This window comes from Mobula hypostoma, chromosome 5 (genome assembly GCF_963921235.1).
Source record: "Mobula hypostoma chromosome 5, sMobHyp1.1, whole genome shotgun sequence".
Classification (NCBI taxonomy): domain Eukaryota; kingdom Metazoa; phylum Chordata; class Chondrichthyes; order Myliobatiformes; family Myliobatidae; genus Mobula; species Mobula hypostoma.
The window spans coordinates 125,513,365-125,530,363 of NC_086101.1; the positions used below are offsets into that span (position 1 = coordinate 125,513,365).

General features: G+C 41.6%; 1 protein-coding gene across 1 annotated transcript in view; it reads left to right on the forward strand.

Annotated features, from left to right (window-relative positions):
- The window catches only part of dnah6 (dynein, axonemal, heavy chain 6), a 402,938-nt gene that overhangs the window by 249,025 nt on the left and 136,914 nt on the right, over positions 1 to 16,999 (forward strand). Inside the window, exons 51-52 of the mRNA XM_063047640.1 lie at positions 269 to 436; positions 1,018 to 1,253. Of these exons, the coding sequence (XP_062903710.1) occupies positions 269 to 436; positions 1,018 to 1,253 (404 nt within the window). The remainder of the gene's footprint in view (positions 1 to 268; positions 437 to 1,017; positions 1,254 to 16,999) is intronic.

Genomic DNA, 16,999 nt, shown 5'->3' on the forward strand with positions numbered 1-16,999 from the left:
GGAGGAGAATAAACTATATGTTTATCATGGATTATTGCTAGGACCACTATCTTTTTTTTGTTATATGTGAGTGAAATTCCCAAATTTGCAAGTATTGTGAAATTTAGAAATGTGGAATGCAGTAAGAAAGAAAAGAATAAACTGCGGGAAGCTACAGATGGACTAGCAGAATGAGAAAACAAGAGACAGGTGAAATCTAGTTCTGGAAGGATTGCTGGGAATTAACACACTTACTGAATTAATCATAATATTTCTGATATAAATGTAGGCTCGGGATCGTGTGAAGAATGGCCTCACTAAATTGCTGGAGACTAATGTGTTGGTAGACAAAATGAAAGTTGATCTTTCAGCTCTAGAGCCAATTCTTCAACAAAAATCAATTGATGTAAATGCTTTGATGGAAAAAATAAGTGTGGACCATGCAGAGGCAGACCAGGTAAGCAATATGAAGAGAATAATTTTAAAGAATGCACATGATTGTTAGTTATGGGTTCATGAATTGCTGTTTCTTATAATTAACCTTTTTCACAGCTTTCTTGGGAAAGGTGCAGAATATTGGTTTAATTCATGGTGAGATAAAAATCAAGGATTAGATACATTGTTGTTTTGAGGCACACAGGGAGTGTGTGACAAAATCATAAATTTAACAGAAGAAAGTAAAATCTGGACTTGCACAAAAGAAGGTAGAATGTCAAAGAAGTGATAATAGAGTGAAAGGGTTTGGAAATGGATGGTAGGTTAAAGGTTAGCTGACAGAATTTGATCCAGCATCTTGTAGGACATATTTGAAGAATAATTAGATTGACAATTTACTGATTTACATTGGCTTAGGTTGTTAAAATTTAAAGTCACTATTTTGCAATATTTATTGTACATTAATATGATAGTTTTCAGAACATGTCACGGTTATAGTAGCCTCTGTGTTGAATGTTTTAATAATATCCAAATCAAATGGTGCTCAAATTTGATGTGATTGGGTTTTATTGTACGACTATTTTTTTTTGCTATGCACAATAGATTCGCAGGGTGGTACAGGATGATGAAGCGAAAGCAAAGGTAAAAGCTGCAGAGACCCAGGCAATAGCTGATGATGCACAACGAGATCTTGATGAAGCAATGCCGGCCTTAGATGCAGCAAACAAAGCTCTTGACTCTTTGGACAAAGCTGATATATCTGAAGTCAGGGTATTCACCAAGCCTCCCGATCTTGTTATGACTGTTATGGAAGCCATTTGCATCTTACTTAATGCAAAGTGAGTAGATACTATGAATATTAAATTGAATGTTTATTACGATCATTTACTGAGGCACAGTGAAAAGCCTGATTGCATACTGTTCACACACATCAAATCTTACACAGTACGTTGAGGTAGTACAAGGTAAAACAATAACTGAATGCAGAATAAAATGAAACAGTTACAGAGAAAGTGCACTGCAGATAAACAATAAGGTGCAAGAACATAAGAAAGTAGATTGTCAGATCTAAAATCCTTCCATTCCACTGGGGAGCCATTCAATAGACTTATAACAGCAGGGTAAAAGCTGTTCTTGAACCGAGTGGACTGTACTTTCATTCTTTTGTATCTTCTGCCCAACAGGAGAAGGGAGAAGTAAGAATGCCTGAGTTGCTTTACTGAGGCAGTGAGAAGTATGGACAGAGTGCATAGAGGAAGGGGTAGTGTCCGTGATATGCTGAGCTGTGACCACAACATTCTGCAGTTTCTTAGTGTCACAGGCTGAGCAGTTGCCATACCAAGCCGTTATTCATCCAGAGAGTAAACAAAAGATCCTGCAGATGCTAGATATCCAGAATAACATGTACAAAAATGCTGGAGGAACTCAGCAGGTCAGGCAAATGGAAATTGTAATGGAAATTAATAAACAGTTGACATTCCAGATCGAGATCCTTCATTAGGATTGGAAAGAAAAGGGAAAGATGCCAGAATAAGAAGGTGGGAAGAGAGGAAGGAGAACAAGCTAAAATGTGATAGGTGAAGTCAGGTGGGTGGGGGAGGGGTAATGAAGTAAGATGGGAGATGATAAGTGGAAAAGGAAAGTGCTGGAGAAGAAGGAATCTGATAGGAGAGGAGAATAGATTATGGGAGAAAGGGAAGAAGGAGGGATACCAAAGGGAGGTGATAGGCTGATGAGGATAAGAGGCCAGAGTGGGGAAATGAAGAAAAGGGGAAAGACATTACTGGAAGTTGGAGAAATGAAGGCTACCCAGACCAAATATGAGGTGTTGCTCCTCCAAACTGAGAATGGCCTCATTGTGGAGGTCATGAACCATCAGGTCAGAACAGGAGTGAGGATAGGAAATGAAATGGTTAGCCTCCAGGAAATTCCACTTTTTGTAGATGGAGCTGATATGTTCAACAAAGCGATCCACCAATGGACATCGGGTCTCATCACCATAGAGGAGGACACATTGGAAGCAGCAGATACAGAAGACCACCCAACAGAATTGCGGGTGAGGTGTTGCCTCACCTGGAAGGAATGTTTGAGGGCTTGAATTGAAGTGAGGGAGGAGGTGAATGCGCAGGTATAACACTTCTGCTGTTTGCAGTGGTAAATACTGGGGGGAGATTAGCGGGAAGGCTCAAATGAACAATGGAATCCCTGAGGAAAGTGGAGAGTGGGGGAAGTTGGGGAAGGATGTAAAGATATGTCTGTAGTAGAATCCCATTGAAGATGAAGGATATTGTGGAGAACTTTGTTTTGGATGTGGAGGCTTATGGGGTGGTAGGTGAGGTTGAGAGAAACTCTATCCCTGTTAAGGTGGCAGGAAGGTGCAGTGAGAGCAGATGTCCAGGAAATGGAGGAGATGTGGTTGAGGGCAACATGAATAGTGGATGAAGTTAAATACCATTCTTTGAAGAAGTAGGACAACTCTGACGTCCTGGAAAGGAAAGCCACATCTTGGGAACAGATGCGCCAGAGATGAAAGAACTGAGAAAAGGGAATGGCATTGTTACCAAAGACTGTGTGGGCAGAGTTATAGTCAAGATAGTCTGTTTCCAGTGATGGAGACAGAGTGATCAAGGAGGGGGGGAGAAGTGTCAGAAATCGACCAAATGAATTTGAGAGCAGGGTGGAATTTGAAGATAAAGTTGATAAAATTGATGAGCTCAGCATAGGTGCATGAAAGCAGCACCAATGAGGCCATCAATGTAGCACAGAATGAGTTGGAGAGCATTATCAGGGAAGGCTTGGAATATGGATTACTCCATGTGGCCAGCAAAAAGGCAAGCATAGCTGGTGTACATGCAGGTGCCCATGGCTACACCTTGTGTTTGGAGCAAGCGGAAGGAGCTGAGAGAGAAATTGTTGAGGGTGAGGACAAGTTGGAGATGGAGGAAGATGATAGTAGAGGGTAACTGGCTGGGGTTGACAGTGAGCTCTGCATTCTGGAGCCACCTGGGGTCATTGGAGCTGGAGTTGGCAACATTGATATCTGTGGTCTGGAGGTGTCGATGGCCATTGGAACCAGAGTTGAAGACGGCGGGATCTGCAGTCTGGAAGTGTCTGATCAAATCAATGTTTGAATGTCATTCATCTGGATTGGATGCTTTCTATTGCTAAAATTTGGTAAGGGTCAATAAGGTCATGCCACATTTCATCAGCTTCCGAGAAAGTAGAGGAGTTGGTTAGCTTTCTTGGCCATGGCATTAGCATAGTTGAACCTGGACAGGATATTGGTAATGTTTGCTCTTATGAGCTTGAAGTTCTGAACCTTCTCAACCTCAGCATTGTTGATGAAGTCAGGAACATGAGTATTGCCCCCCCTTCCTGAAGTCAAGGACCAGCTCATTTATTTTTCTGACACTGAGGGAAAGTTGTTGTCATGACACCATATTACTAAGCTTTTTATCAACTTCTGTATCTTGACTCCTCGTTATTTGAAATATAACCCACTAAAGTGATATCATCTATAAACCTGTTAGAGCATTCATGAGTGTAATGGGAGTAGACTAAGGGGTTGAGGGTACAAACTTGTGGACTATCAGTGTTTTGTATAATTATGATGGTGTTGCTGCTTATCCTTACTGATTGCGGTCTATTGGTTATGGAGTAGAAGATTTGTTTCAGAGGAGAGTGTTGATTGCTAATTTTATTGTTTGAAAACAAAGGATCAAAATGCTGTGCTAATTGAATGCTATTCTGAGTGGGTCAGTTATTTTTTGGCTTAGATGTAAGAAAGTATTGAAGTTAAATTACAGGACTAGTAATCCAGAGATGAGGGCTGGCATCGGAGACTTGAATTCAACTCCCATCATTAAGCTGTTATTAAAACAAATCTTCTTTGATTATGATCTTCAGTGAAGTTTGAGGAGATTTGGTATGTCTCCAAAGACTGGGAAATTTCTACAGATGTATGAAAGTGAGCATCCCGACTGGTTAAATCGCTGCATGGTCTAGAAGCTCTAGTTCACAGGCTTGAAGGAGGCTTCCAGACCCACAATAATATCTCAACTGCCCTCTGAACTGGCTTAGTGTCTAGTCAGAAATGCCAAGGATATAAACCAATCCCCAACAGTTTCCACAATTACGGAGGCCACTTTCACATGATATCAAGATATGGTTGAGACCACTGGGTACAGTGGAGGTTAACTGACTGACAACATTTCAGCTAAAGTGCTAAGTGTTTGCTCCAGAAATAGCCATGCCTCTAGTTAAATCAATCCTTACTGTTACAATCCACCTGACAATGTGCAAAATTCTCCAAGTATTCTTGTCTACAGAAATTAGGATAACTGTCACAGTGAGGCTACACTCAGGTTGGAGAACAACACTTTATATTCCATATGGATAGCCTCCAATCTGATGGCATGAACATCAATTTCTCGGACTTCCACTAACACAGAAGCCCCCAACCTCCCCCCTTCTCTATTCTCTCACCTTATCTCCTTGCTTGCCCGTCGCTTCCTCTGGTGCTCCTCCAGCCCTGTACCTCTTTCACCAATCAACTTCCCAGCTCATTTCATCCCTCTCCTTCTCAATTTCATCCATCACCCTGTGTTTCTCTTTCTCTTCCCCCCACCTTTTAAATCTACTCCTCATATTTTTTTCTCCGGTCCTGCTGAAGGCTCTCGGCCTGAAACATTGACTGCTTTTTTGCATAGCTGCTACCAGGCCTGCTGAGTTCCTCCAGCATTTTGTGTGTGTTGCTTCACCTATAACCTGCCCTGTTTTGATTTTGGCAGGAACATTAAGTTCCAAACATCATCCCAGCAAATGTGGGAGAAAAGAATTGAACTCCATTGGTGAGGTATAAATGGTTGGACTTGACATCAAGGTAGCATTTAATGGAGTTTGGCACCAAAGAATCCTGGAGAAGCTATACTCAATGGGGAAAACTGACCAGCAGATGGAGTTAATGGTCACTCTAAAGAAGGTGGATATAGCTGTAGGAGTTGTGGATGGACTGGGATTGTTTTGCTTGGAGCAGAAGGGAGGTGATCTTCTAGAGCTTTCTACATTCATGAAGGACATAGATAAACAGGATAGTCACACTCTTCTTCCCAGGGTGGGGCAGTCCAAATCTAGAGGGCACACGTTTTAAGTGAAGGGTGAAAGATTTAAAGAAGGCCTAAGATGCAAGCATTTCTCACAGAGGATAGTGGGTATGGAAAGAGCTGACAGAGGAGTTGTAGAATGAGCACAATTACAATGTTTAATAGGCGTTTGGACTAGTACATGAATAGGATAGTTTAGAGGCTTATGGGTCAAACACAGGCAAATGGGACACTTCACTTCACCATCTTAGTTGGTGTGGATTACTTGGGCTGAAGGGCCTGTTTCTGTGCTATATAACTGTATCTCTGACTGCACCATGTTCAATTCCATTTGCAACTTGTCAGCCACTGAAACAGCTTACATCAGTATGTAGCAAGTTTCAGATATGAGTTGACAAATGGCAAGTATCGTTTGGACCATACATGTGCCAGGCACTAGCCATCTGTCTCTAAGATTCAATGGTATTACCATCACGAGTCCTCCACCAACATTTTCAGGTGATATAGTGCTGTAATAGCTATAGACTTTTAATAAAGGATATGAGAATGTGAAGAATATTTACCTTTTTGGATTTAAAATGTCAAACAAGAACACAAAAAGTAGGAGTAGGAGTAGACCCTCAAGCATGCCCCATCAGTCGGTATCATCATGACAGATCTACCATATGTTGGCTTCAACTCCTCTTCTTTGCCAGTTCCTCGTAACATTCAATTATCTTTCAAATACCTATGTCAGTACCTCCAGTTGAACTTTGTCTTTTTGTGTGTTTTCCCTCTAGCTGTCAGTCTGTGGTTTTGTATTCCTGTCTTCTCCTATCATTTTGGATCTCCCCCTCCCCCTCCCCCTCCCCCTCCCACTTTCAAATCTCTTACTAGCTCTTCCTTCAGTTAGTCCTGACGAAGGGTCTCGGACTGAAACATCGACTCTGCCTCTCCCTAGAGATGCTGCCTGGCCTGCTGCGTTCACCAGCAACTTTGATGTGCGTATTATATGTGCTCTTGGTTGTTTGTTTTCATGCTCCATGTGCTCCTGTCCCTGCTCCTGCTCTACTCCAGCCCCTGTATTACTGAGTACTCTGCCTCTCACCTGTTTCTCATTATTACCTGTTTTGCTGTCACTTCTGTCTCATTGTGCTCCACCTGTCATCTGCCTCTCTGTTTATTGCTCAGTGTATTTTAGTCCTGTGTTTTCACTTGTTTGTTGCCAAATTGTGCCAGTGAATTTTCCTGAGCCTTTCCAGCATTCATACTCTGTCAGTCTGAATATCGACTCTGCCTGTTTCCCGATGCTGGTTTTTGGATTTCTTTGGGTGTTTTGATCTCTGCCTGAACTTTGATGCTGACTTTGTTTGCACCTTGGGATTTGTTACTCAATTAATATCACTGTGTGCACAGTATTAGGTCTGTGATTGGATCCCTGCTCCAGCGTCCTAACAGCCTATTTCACTCCATCAAAGACAAATTTCCTGAAATTTTGCAGCTGGATCTATTTGTTTGTGACTCTCTCAAGAATGAAGTTATTTCCACATCTACCCTATAAATTTTCTCCCTTTGGATCTTGGATATTTAAACAAGTTCACTCCTTAAACTCCAAAGAATGGAGAACGAGAAAGTGTAACAAACACATTCCAAAGGAATTTCAAAAACCAGAAATAATTGAGGAAATTATGTGGCAGCTTTATAAAACTCTGCTTGGGCTGCATCTGGAGTATTGCATACAGTACTGGTTGCCCCATTATGGGAAAGGCGTCAAGACTTTGGAGAAGGTGCAGAAAATATTTACTAGAATGCTGCCTGGATTACAGGGCATGTGCTTTTACAAGAGGCTGGATAAATTTAGGTTGTTTTCTCTGGAGCAGTGGAGTCTGTGGAGAGAACTGATAGAGGTTTATAGTATTATGAGAGGCATAGATAAAGTAGATAGACAGCAGCATTTCCCCAGGGTTGAAATGTATAATACCAGACGGCATGCATTCAAGGTGAGAGGGGGATAATTTCAAAGGAGATGTGAGGCGCAAGTTTTTTTAACACATAGAGTGGCTAGTGCCTGGAATGCACTGCCATGGGATGGTGGTAGAGCAGGATACATTAGGGACTTTTTAAGAGAAGTTTAGATAGGCACATGAATGTGAGGAAAATGGAGGGATATGGCCATCCAGTAGGCTGAAGAGATCAGTTTAGCTGGCCATTTGATTACTAATTTAATTGTTTTGGCACAACATTGTGGGCTGAAAGGTCTGTTCCTGTGTTGTACTGTTCTATGTTCTAAACATGTGGATGTACACTAAAGGTGATTAATTCACAGAGGAAAATAGGATTGTGGGTCTAAGTTGGACTGAACACATATAGTACTTAAGTTGTAGTAATCAGAATCAGGTTTATTATCACTGGCCTATATCATGAAATGTGTTGTTTTGTGACAGCAGTACACAAAATGTTGCTACAATAAAAAATAAACATCACCTTTCATTATATGCTGACGATGTCCTTTTATATAGCTCCAGCCCACAAACATCAATACCTGTCCTTCTGACTCTAATTAATAACTTTGGTAGTTTCTCAGGTTTCTCTATTAATTGGGATAAGAGTGAACTAATGCCAGTCACTGTAGTTGTTAATACAGCGTATTTACAGTCCATTCCCTTTAAAATAACTTATGATAGTTTTTCCTATCTTGGTGTGACTATTACAAGATGACCTTTCGCAAGTGAATTGGCGAAACAAAATTGAGCAGGTTAAACGCAATATTGACTTTTGGAAAGCCCTTCCAATTTCTTTGGTGGGGAGGGTTAATGCAATCAGGATGCCACGATTTCTTCATCTTTTCCAGTCAATTCCTTGTTTTATTCCTCTGTCATATTTTAAGCAATTGGATTCAATTATTATTCCCTTCATTTGGAATTATAAAGCCATTAGAATTACTAAAAAGCACTGGTCAAAGCCCAAGGAAGCAGGTGGTTTTGCCCTACAAGATGTTAAAATGTAGTACTGGACTGCCCACCTATCCATTCTCGCATGGTGGAAAAAGGGCCCACCCTCTACCTCAGACTCATGCCCAGCATGGTTACTCACAGAGCAAGTGCTTTGTAAAAAGACTTCCTTACCGGCTCTCTTTAATAGCCCCACTGCAGTTAATAAGTCACATTTTAGTAACAGCTTTGTGGTCAGCAGCACTATAAGAATTTGGAAGCAGATTCAACTACACATTAAGGCCCCAAAAACTTATATTAATACTTCGATTTGTGACAATCATTCCTTTTTGCCTGGCCTGAATGATACTGCTTTTTCTACCTGGGAACAGAGAGGCATCTGTAGTGTAGGCGACCTATATATTAAAGGAAACTTTGCCTCATTTGTGCAGTAACAAGCAGTTTACGATATCCCTGCATCTATTTTTTTTAGATATTTACAAATTCGAGATTATGTTAGGAAATATATACCTAACTTCGAAGTTTTAGACAAACATGAGTCCCTGTAGGCAATAAATAAATTTGGTCCTGTTACTCGTAGTGTGGTATCCTATTTTTATCAGATCCTACATAATGGAGCTCGGGTGAATACTGAAGGTCTTAAACAGGCATGGGTGGATGAATTGTGTATAGAACTGACAGAGGAGGTCTGGGATGAGTGTTTAAAGAGTATACATGATTGTTCAATCAACGTCAGACACAGATTTATACAGTTTAAAACAATACATAGACTTCATTATTCCAAAGAAAAGTTGCACAGTTTTCTACCCTGACGTTTCACCAGTTTGTAATAGATGTAAATTTGTGAACAGTAACTTGTCACGTTCATTCTGGTCATGTTGTAAGCTTTATGCATACTGGAAAAGTATTTTTCACTGTTTCTCTGAGGCTTATGGGAAGCAGTGGGAACCAGACCCACTTATAGCCATCTCTGAAGCAGCAAGCTCCCTATCTTCAGCCAATAAGTATGAAAAAAAGGCTGTATTGTTTGGCATGGTGATTGCTAAGAAGTTAATACTGCAAATGTGGAAAATGGACTCTGTGCCCACGTACGATCTGTGGCTGAGAGAACTGGCAAATACTTTGCATTTGGAGAGACTGAGACTATGTATTGAGGACAGAGAGGACATCTTTGAAAGGATATGGGGCCCTGTATTGGACTGTATTGGAGGTGCACCTCTGCTGTGTATGTTTACTTTTGCCTTTATATTTTTCTCCCTTTTGCTGCTCAATATTTAATTAGATTTTGTTAAGGTCGTGGTTTTTGTGGATGTGCTTTTTTTGTTGTTTTTTTGTTTGTAATAAAAAATGTTTTAAATAAATAAATAAACAAACAAATAGTGAAAGATAGCATTCATGGATTTATAGACCATTCAGAAATTTGAAGGAAAAACAGAAGAAGCTGTTCTTAAAATATTGAGTTGGGTGTTCAGGCTCTGTTATCTCCTCCTTGAGGATAATAATGAGAAGAGCACATGTCCTGGCTAGTGAGGGTCTTTAATGATGGATGCCACTTCTTGAAGCACTGCCTTTTCAAAATGTCTTTGATGGTGGGGAGGCTTGTGCCTGTGATAGAGTTGACAAATTCTACGTGGCTTGAAAAATGGTGCAAGGGGGAGGGATTCAAATTTCTGGGGCATTGGAACCAGTTCTGGAGGAGGTGGGACCGGTACAAACAGGACGGCCTGCACCTAGGCTGGACTGGGACCAATGTCCTAGGGGGAGCATTTGCTACCGTTGTTCAGGAGGATTTAAACTGATGTGGCAGGGGGATGGGAACAAGTGCAGAGAGACAGAGGAGTGTATAATGAGGGTAGAAGCAAAAAGTAGTAAGGTGAAAAGTAAAAGTGGCAGGCCAGCAAATCCAGGGCAAAAATCAAAAAGGGCCACTTTTCAACATAATTGTATAAGAGCTAAGAGTGTTGTAAAAGCAAGCTTGAAGGCTTTGTGTGTCAATGCAAGGAGCATTCGTAACAAGGTGGATGAATTGAAAGTGCAGATTATTATTAATGAATATGATATAGTTGGGATCACAGAGACATGGCTCCAGGGTGACCAAGCATGGGAGCTCAACATTTAGGGATATTCAGTATTCAGGAGGGATAGACATGGAAAAAAAGGAGGTGGGGTGGCATTGCTGGTTAGAGAGGAGATTAACGCAATAGAAAGGAAGGACATAAGCCGGGAAGATGTGGAATCGATATGGGTAGAGCTGCATAACACTAAGGGGCAGAAAACGCTGGTGGGATTTGTGTATAGGCCACCTAACAGTAGTAGTGAGGTTGGGAATAGCATTAAACAGGAAATTAGAAATGCGTGCAATAAAGGAGCAGCAGTTATACTGGGTGACTTCAAACTACATATAGATTGGGTGAACCAAATTGGTAAGGGTGCTGAGGAAGAGGATTTCTTGAAATGTATGCAGGATGGTTTTCTGAACCAACATGTCGAGGAACCAACTAGAGAGCAGGCCATTCTAGACTGGGTATTGAGCAATGAGGATGGATTAATTAGCAATCTTGTCATGAGAGGCCCCTTGGGTAAGAGTGACCATAATATGGTGGAATTCATCATTAAGATGGAGAGTGACATAGTTAATTCAGAAACAAAGGTTCTGAACTTAAGGAAGGGTAACTTTGAAGGTATGAGACGTGAGTTAGCTAAGATAGACTGGCAAATGATACTTAAAGGGTTGACAGTGGATATGCAATGGCAAGCATTTAAAGATTGCATGGATGAGCTACAACAATTGTTCATCCCAGTTTGGCAAAAGAATAAACCAGAGAAGGTAGTGCACCCATGGCTGACAAGGGAAATTAGGGATAGTATCAATTCCAGAGAAGAAACATACAAATTAGCCAGAAAAAGCGGCTCACCTGAAGACTGGGAGAAATTCAGAGTCCAGCAGAGGAGGACAAATGGCTTAATTAGGAAAGGGAAAAAAAGATTATGAGAGAAAACTGGCAGGGAACATAAAAAGTGACTGTAAAAGCTTTTATAGATATGTGAAAAGAAAAAGATTGGTTAAGACAAATGCAGCTCCCTTACAGTCAGAAACAGGTGAATTGATCATGGGGAACAAGGACATGGCAGACCAATTGAATAACTACTTTGGTTCTGTCTTCACTAAGGAGGACATAATTAATCTTCCGGAAATAGTAGCGGACAGGGGGTCTAGTGAGATGGAGGAACTGAGGGAAATGCATGTTAGTAGGGAAGTGGTGTTAGGTAAATTGAAGGGATTAAAGGCAGATAAATGCCCAGGGCCAGATGGTCTGCATCCCAGAGTGCTTAAGGAAGTAGCCTAGCCCAAGAAATAGTGGATGCATTAGTGATAATTTTTCAAAGCTCTTTAGATTCTGGACTAGTTCCTGAGGATTGGAGGGTGGCTAATATAACCCCGCTTTTTAAAAAAGGAGGGAGAGAGAAACCAGGGAATTATAGACCGGTTAGCCTGACATCAGTGGTGGGGAAAATGCTAGAGTCAGTTATCAAAGATGTGATAACAGCACATTTGGAAAGCGGAGAAATGATCGGACAAAGTCAGCATGGATTTGTGGAAGGAAAATCACGTCTGACGAATCTCATAGAATTTTTTGAGGATGTAACTAGTAGAGTGGATAGGGGAGAACCAGTGGATGTGGTATATTTGGATTTTCAAAAGGCTTTTGACAAGGTCCCACACAGGAGATTAGTGTGCAAACTTAAAGCACACGGTATTAGGGGTATGGTATTGATGTGGATAGAGAATTGGTTAGCAGACAGGAAGCAAAGAGTGGGAATAAACAGGACCTTTTCAGAATGGCAGGCGGTGACTAGTGGGGTACCGCAAGGCTCAGTGTTAGGACCCCAGTTGTTTACAATATATATTAATGACTTAGATGAGGGAATTAAATGCAGCATCTCCAAATTTGCAGATGACATGAAGCTAGGTGGCAGTGTTAGCTGTGAGGGGGATGCTAAGAGGATGCAGAGTGACTTGGATAGGTTGGGTGAGTGGGCAAATTCATGGCAGATACAATTTAATGTGGATAAATGTGAAGTTATCCACTTTGGTGGCAAAAACAGGAATACAGATTATTATCTGAATGGTGGCCAATTAGGAAAAGGGGAGGTGCAACGAGACCTGGGTGTCATTGTACACCAGTCATTGAAAGTGGGCATGCAGGTACAGCAGGTGGTGAAAAAGGCAGATGGTATGCTGGCATTCATAGCAAGAGGATTCGAGTACAGGACCAGGGAGGTACTACTATAGTTGTACAAGGCCTTGGTGAGACCACACCTGGAGTATTGTGTGCAGTTTTGGTCCCCTAATCTGAGAAAAGACATCCATGTCATACAGGGAGTACAAAGAAGGTTCACCAGATTGATTCCTGGGATGGCAGGACTTTCCTATGAAGAAAGACTGGATTGACTAGGCTTATACTCGCTGGAATTTAGAAGATTGAAGGGAAATCTTATTGAAACGTATAAAATCCTAAAGGTATTGGACAGGCTAGATGTACAAAGATTGTTCCCGATGTTGGGGAAGTCCAGAATGAGGGGTCACAGTTTAAGGATCAAGGGGAAGCCTTTTAGGACCGAGATTAGGAAAAACTTCTTCACACAGAGAGTGGTGAATCTGTGGAATTCTCTGCCACAGGAAACAGTTGAGGCCAGTTCATTGGCTATACTTAAGAGGGAGTTAGATATGGCCCTTGTGACTAAAAGGATCAGGGGGTATGGAGAGAAGGCAAGTACAGGGTTCATAGGTGGATGATCAGCCATGATCACACTGAATGGCGGTGCAGGCTCGAAGGGCTGAATGGCCTACTCCTGCACCTATTTTCTATGTTTCTATGTTTCTAAAGCAGTGGGCTAATTACACATCCTTGAGGTGCAGCAGTGTTGATTGTCAGTGAGGAGGAGATGTTATTTCTGATCTGTACAGACTGTGGTCTCTTGGTGATGAAGTCAAGGACCCAGTCACAGAGGGAATTACAGTGGCCCAGGTTTTGGAGGTTGTTGATTAGAACTGAGAATATAATTGTGTTGAATACTGAGTTGTAATCAATAAACAGCAACCTGACATGTATTGCTATTGTCCAAGGGATCCAAGGCCGAGTGGAGAGCCAGTGAGATTTTACCTGCTGTAGACCTATTGTGGCAATAGACAAATTGCAGTGGGTCCAAGTCCTTGCTTAGGCAGGAGTTGATTCTAGCCATGACGGACCTCTTAAAGCACATCATCACAACAGATATGAGTGCCACTGGGCAATAATTGTTGAGGCAGCTCATCCTGCTCTGCTTGGTCAGTGGTACATTTATTGCCCTTTTGAAGAAGCTGGGAATCTCCAGCTGCAGCAGTGAGAGTTTGAAGATGGCCTTGAATACTCCTACCAGTTGGTTGGCACAGGTTTTCAGTGTCCTACCAGGTGCACTATCAGTTTCTGACACAATGCGAGAGTTCACCCTCTGAAAGATGTTCTGATGTTGGCTTCCAAGGCAGAGATCACAGAGTCACCAGATCCTGCAGGGATTTGCACGGGTGTAGTTTTATTCTCCCTTTCTAAGCATGCATAAAAGGCATTGAGCTGACTTGGGAGTAAAGCATCACAGCCATTCCTTCACTTTGTATGAAGTAATGGCTTGCAAAACCTCCCACAGGTGATGTGCATCCGATTCTGTCTCAACCTCAATTAGTATTATTTTTTCACTCTCAAAGTAGCCTTCCATATGTCACACTTTGACTTATTATATAGTTCTGGATCACTGATCTTGAATGCCACAGATCGAGCTGTTTGCAGACTATGAATCTCTTGGTTCATCCATAGCATTTGGTTTGGGTATGCCTGGTATGTTTTCGAAGGTACATGCTAATCTACACATATCTTGATGAAGTCAGTGACAAATATGACGTATTTATTCAGATTCTAAGATTGTCCAGCCCATGGACTCAAAGCAGTCCTATAAGTACTCCTCCACCTTTCTTGACTATACCTTATTGGTCATCACCACTGCCTATATGCTGGGAGTAGATGTATGGCCACGTGATCAGATTTTTCAAAGTGTAGGTGTGGGATGGCATGATAACCCATTCTGATAGTGGTCATGGCTACACCTCGAGGTCAAGGATGATGGTCTTCGTTCTGTTGATCGACTTATGGGCTCTCAAGTGGCTTATGAGTCCAATCTTGTCTCTGAAAGTTCTTCTGCATTCAGGACAGGTATTTCCAGATGGCAGATCAGGCTTTGGTTGTTGCTGCCTCTCTTTCTATTTTCTTCTCTTTTCTTCTAATTCTGCACATCTGTTGGCTTTGAAAGTTGCTGTTCCTTCTCGGATGATGGCTTGCCAGGGTTTCCTGTCCTTGGCATTGGTTTCCCAATTGTTGATGTCGATGTTACATTTCTTCATGTTGGCTTTTAAGATGTCTTTGAATCTCTTCTGTTGTCTGCCTCTTTTATGTTTGCCTTCTTTAAGCTGGGAGTAGAAGATTTGTTTCGGCAGACGTTCATCTTTCATCCGAACAACATGACCGCTCCATCTTAGTTGGTTCTCGATGAAGTGCTTGTTGTTTTTGCTTCATTTAGCACACTATCGTTGGTCCTTCTATCTTCCCAGCTGATATTTAAGATGTTTCGAAGAGTGTTGATGGCAATTTTCAAGTGCCTTCAGATGTCGTCGGTATGTTGTCCAGGTTTCTGATGCATGCAGGAGTGTTGGGATTACCACTGCTTTGTACACTAACATTTTGGTGTCTGTTCGGATGTCACGATCATGAAAGACTCTTACACTGGAATTAGTTGATGATGGTATAACAGTGGTCAAGTGTGTTGGCTGCTCTGGTTCTATGGGTGATATGATGGTGATAGTTGTTCAGAGATTTCTTCAAGCTGGCCTGGTTGAAATCCCCTGCAATGAAACCATCATGGTGCGTTGTTTTGTGTTTGCTGATTATGGAGCTCCCTCCAGTGTCTGCCTGACATTGGCCAGAGGTAGAATATATACCACTACCAGGATGATGGAAGAAAACTACCTTGGCAGATAAAATGGACGATATTTGACCACTAGTCGTTCCAGGTCAGTGAGCAAGACTGAGACATAGCCACCACATCTGTGCACCATGATAAGTTAATCATAAAGCAGACTCTGCCTCTTCTACCTTTGAAAAAAAAGTCTTCACTGCTGTGCCCAAAATGACAGGAGGTAGTCACGTTTATATGATGCAAAGTACACAACAGTCTCTGATGTCCTTTTGGTATACCAATTTTGCTCTGAGGTCTTCAGTTTTCTTTTCCAGAGACTGTACTTTCACCAGCAGCATATTTGGTTTGGGGATCTAAGGCATCAGTGTTTCAATTGTACCTGTAGATAGGCTCAGCTTCCGTGATTATGTTTCTTAAAGGGGAATTGTACTCATAACCTAAGTTTGCAGTCTGGAATCCATCAATTTTGAATATCAATAGATTTTTTAGTTATCTTAATATGATGCTGCTTACTTAATTACGCATGGCTATAACCGGATTTCCGCTGTAGTAGTCCTAAACGGGTATATTTGCTTATTCCCATCAGAGCCGCAAGCAAAGCGTCGCGACTTATCCGCGTCATCTTAGGTCAATAGTATAGTGCATCTTAGGTAAATAGTGCAATAGAGAAATAGAAAGTTAGTTTTCATGGTTCTTGGACCATTCAGAAATCTGATGGCAGAGGGAAAGTAGTTGTTCCTACAATGTTGAGTGAGGTCATCAGGATCCTGTACCTCCTCCCGGATGGTAGTATTGAACAAAGGATATGTCCCTGATGGCAAGGGTCCTCAATAAGGAATACTGCCTTCTTGAGGAACCACCTTTTGAAGATGTCCTCAGTGACGGAGAGGCTTGTGCCTGTATTGGAACTGGCTGAGTCTATAAACCTCTGAACCCTCTTACAATCCTGAGCATAAGTGCCTCCATACCAGATGACGATGCAACCAGTCAGAACAGTGTCCATGATACATCTGCAGAAATTTGCTAGAGTCTTTGGTGACATACCAAATCTCCTCAAAATTCTAATTAAGTACAACCATTGGCACTTGTAATTGCATCAATATGTTGGGCCCAGGTTAGATCCTCTGAGATGTTAACGTCCAGGAACTTGACACTGTCCACCCTTTCCACCAATGACCCGATTGGTGTGTGTTCTCCCGACTTCTCGAAGTCCACAATTAATATTTTTTGTCTTGCTGACATTGATTTCAAGGCTGTTGTTGTGACATCACACAACCAGCTGATCTATCTCATCCCTTACGCTTCATTGTCACCATCTGAGATTTTGCCAACAACAGTGATGTCATTGGCGAATGTATAGAAGTATTTGAGTTAAGTCACACAGTCCTGAATGTAGAAAGAGTAGAGGAGTGGGTTAAGCACAGATCCTTGAGGTGTGCTGGTGTTGATCAACACATTTATTCAAGCCAACTATCCAATATGGTGTGTGATTCTATGATATTAATATTAGAATTCTATTATAGTCCATGATATTAATATTATGAAAAG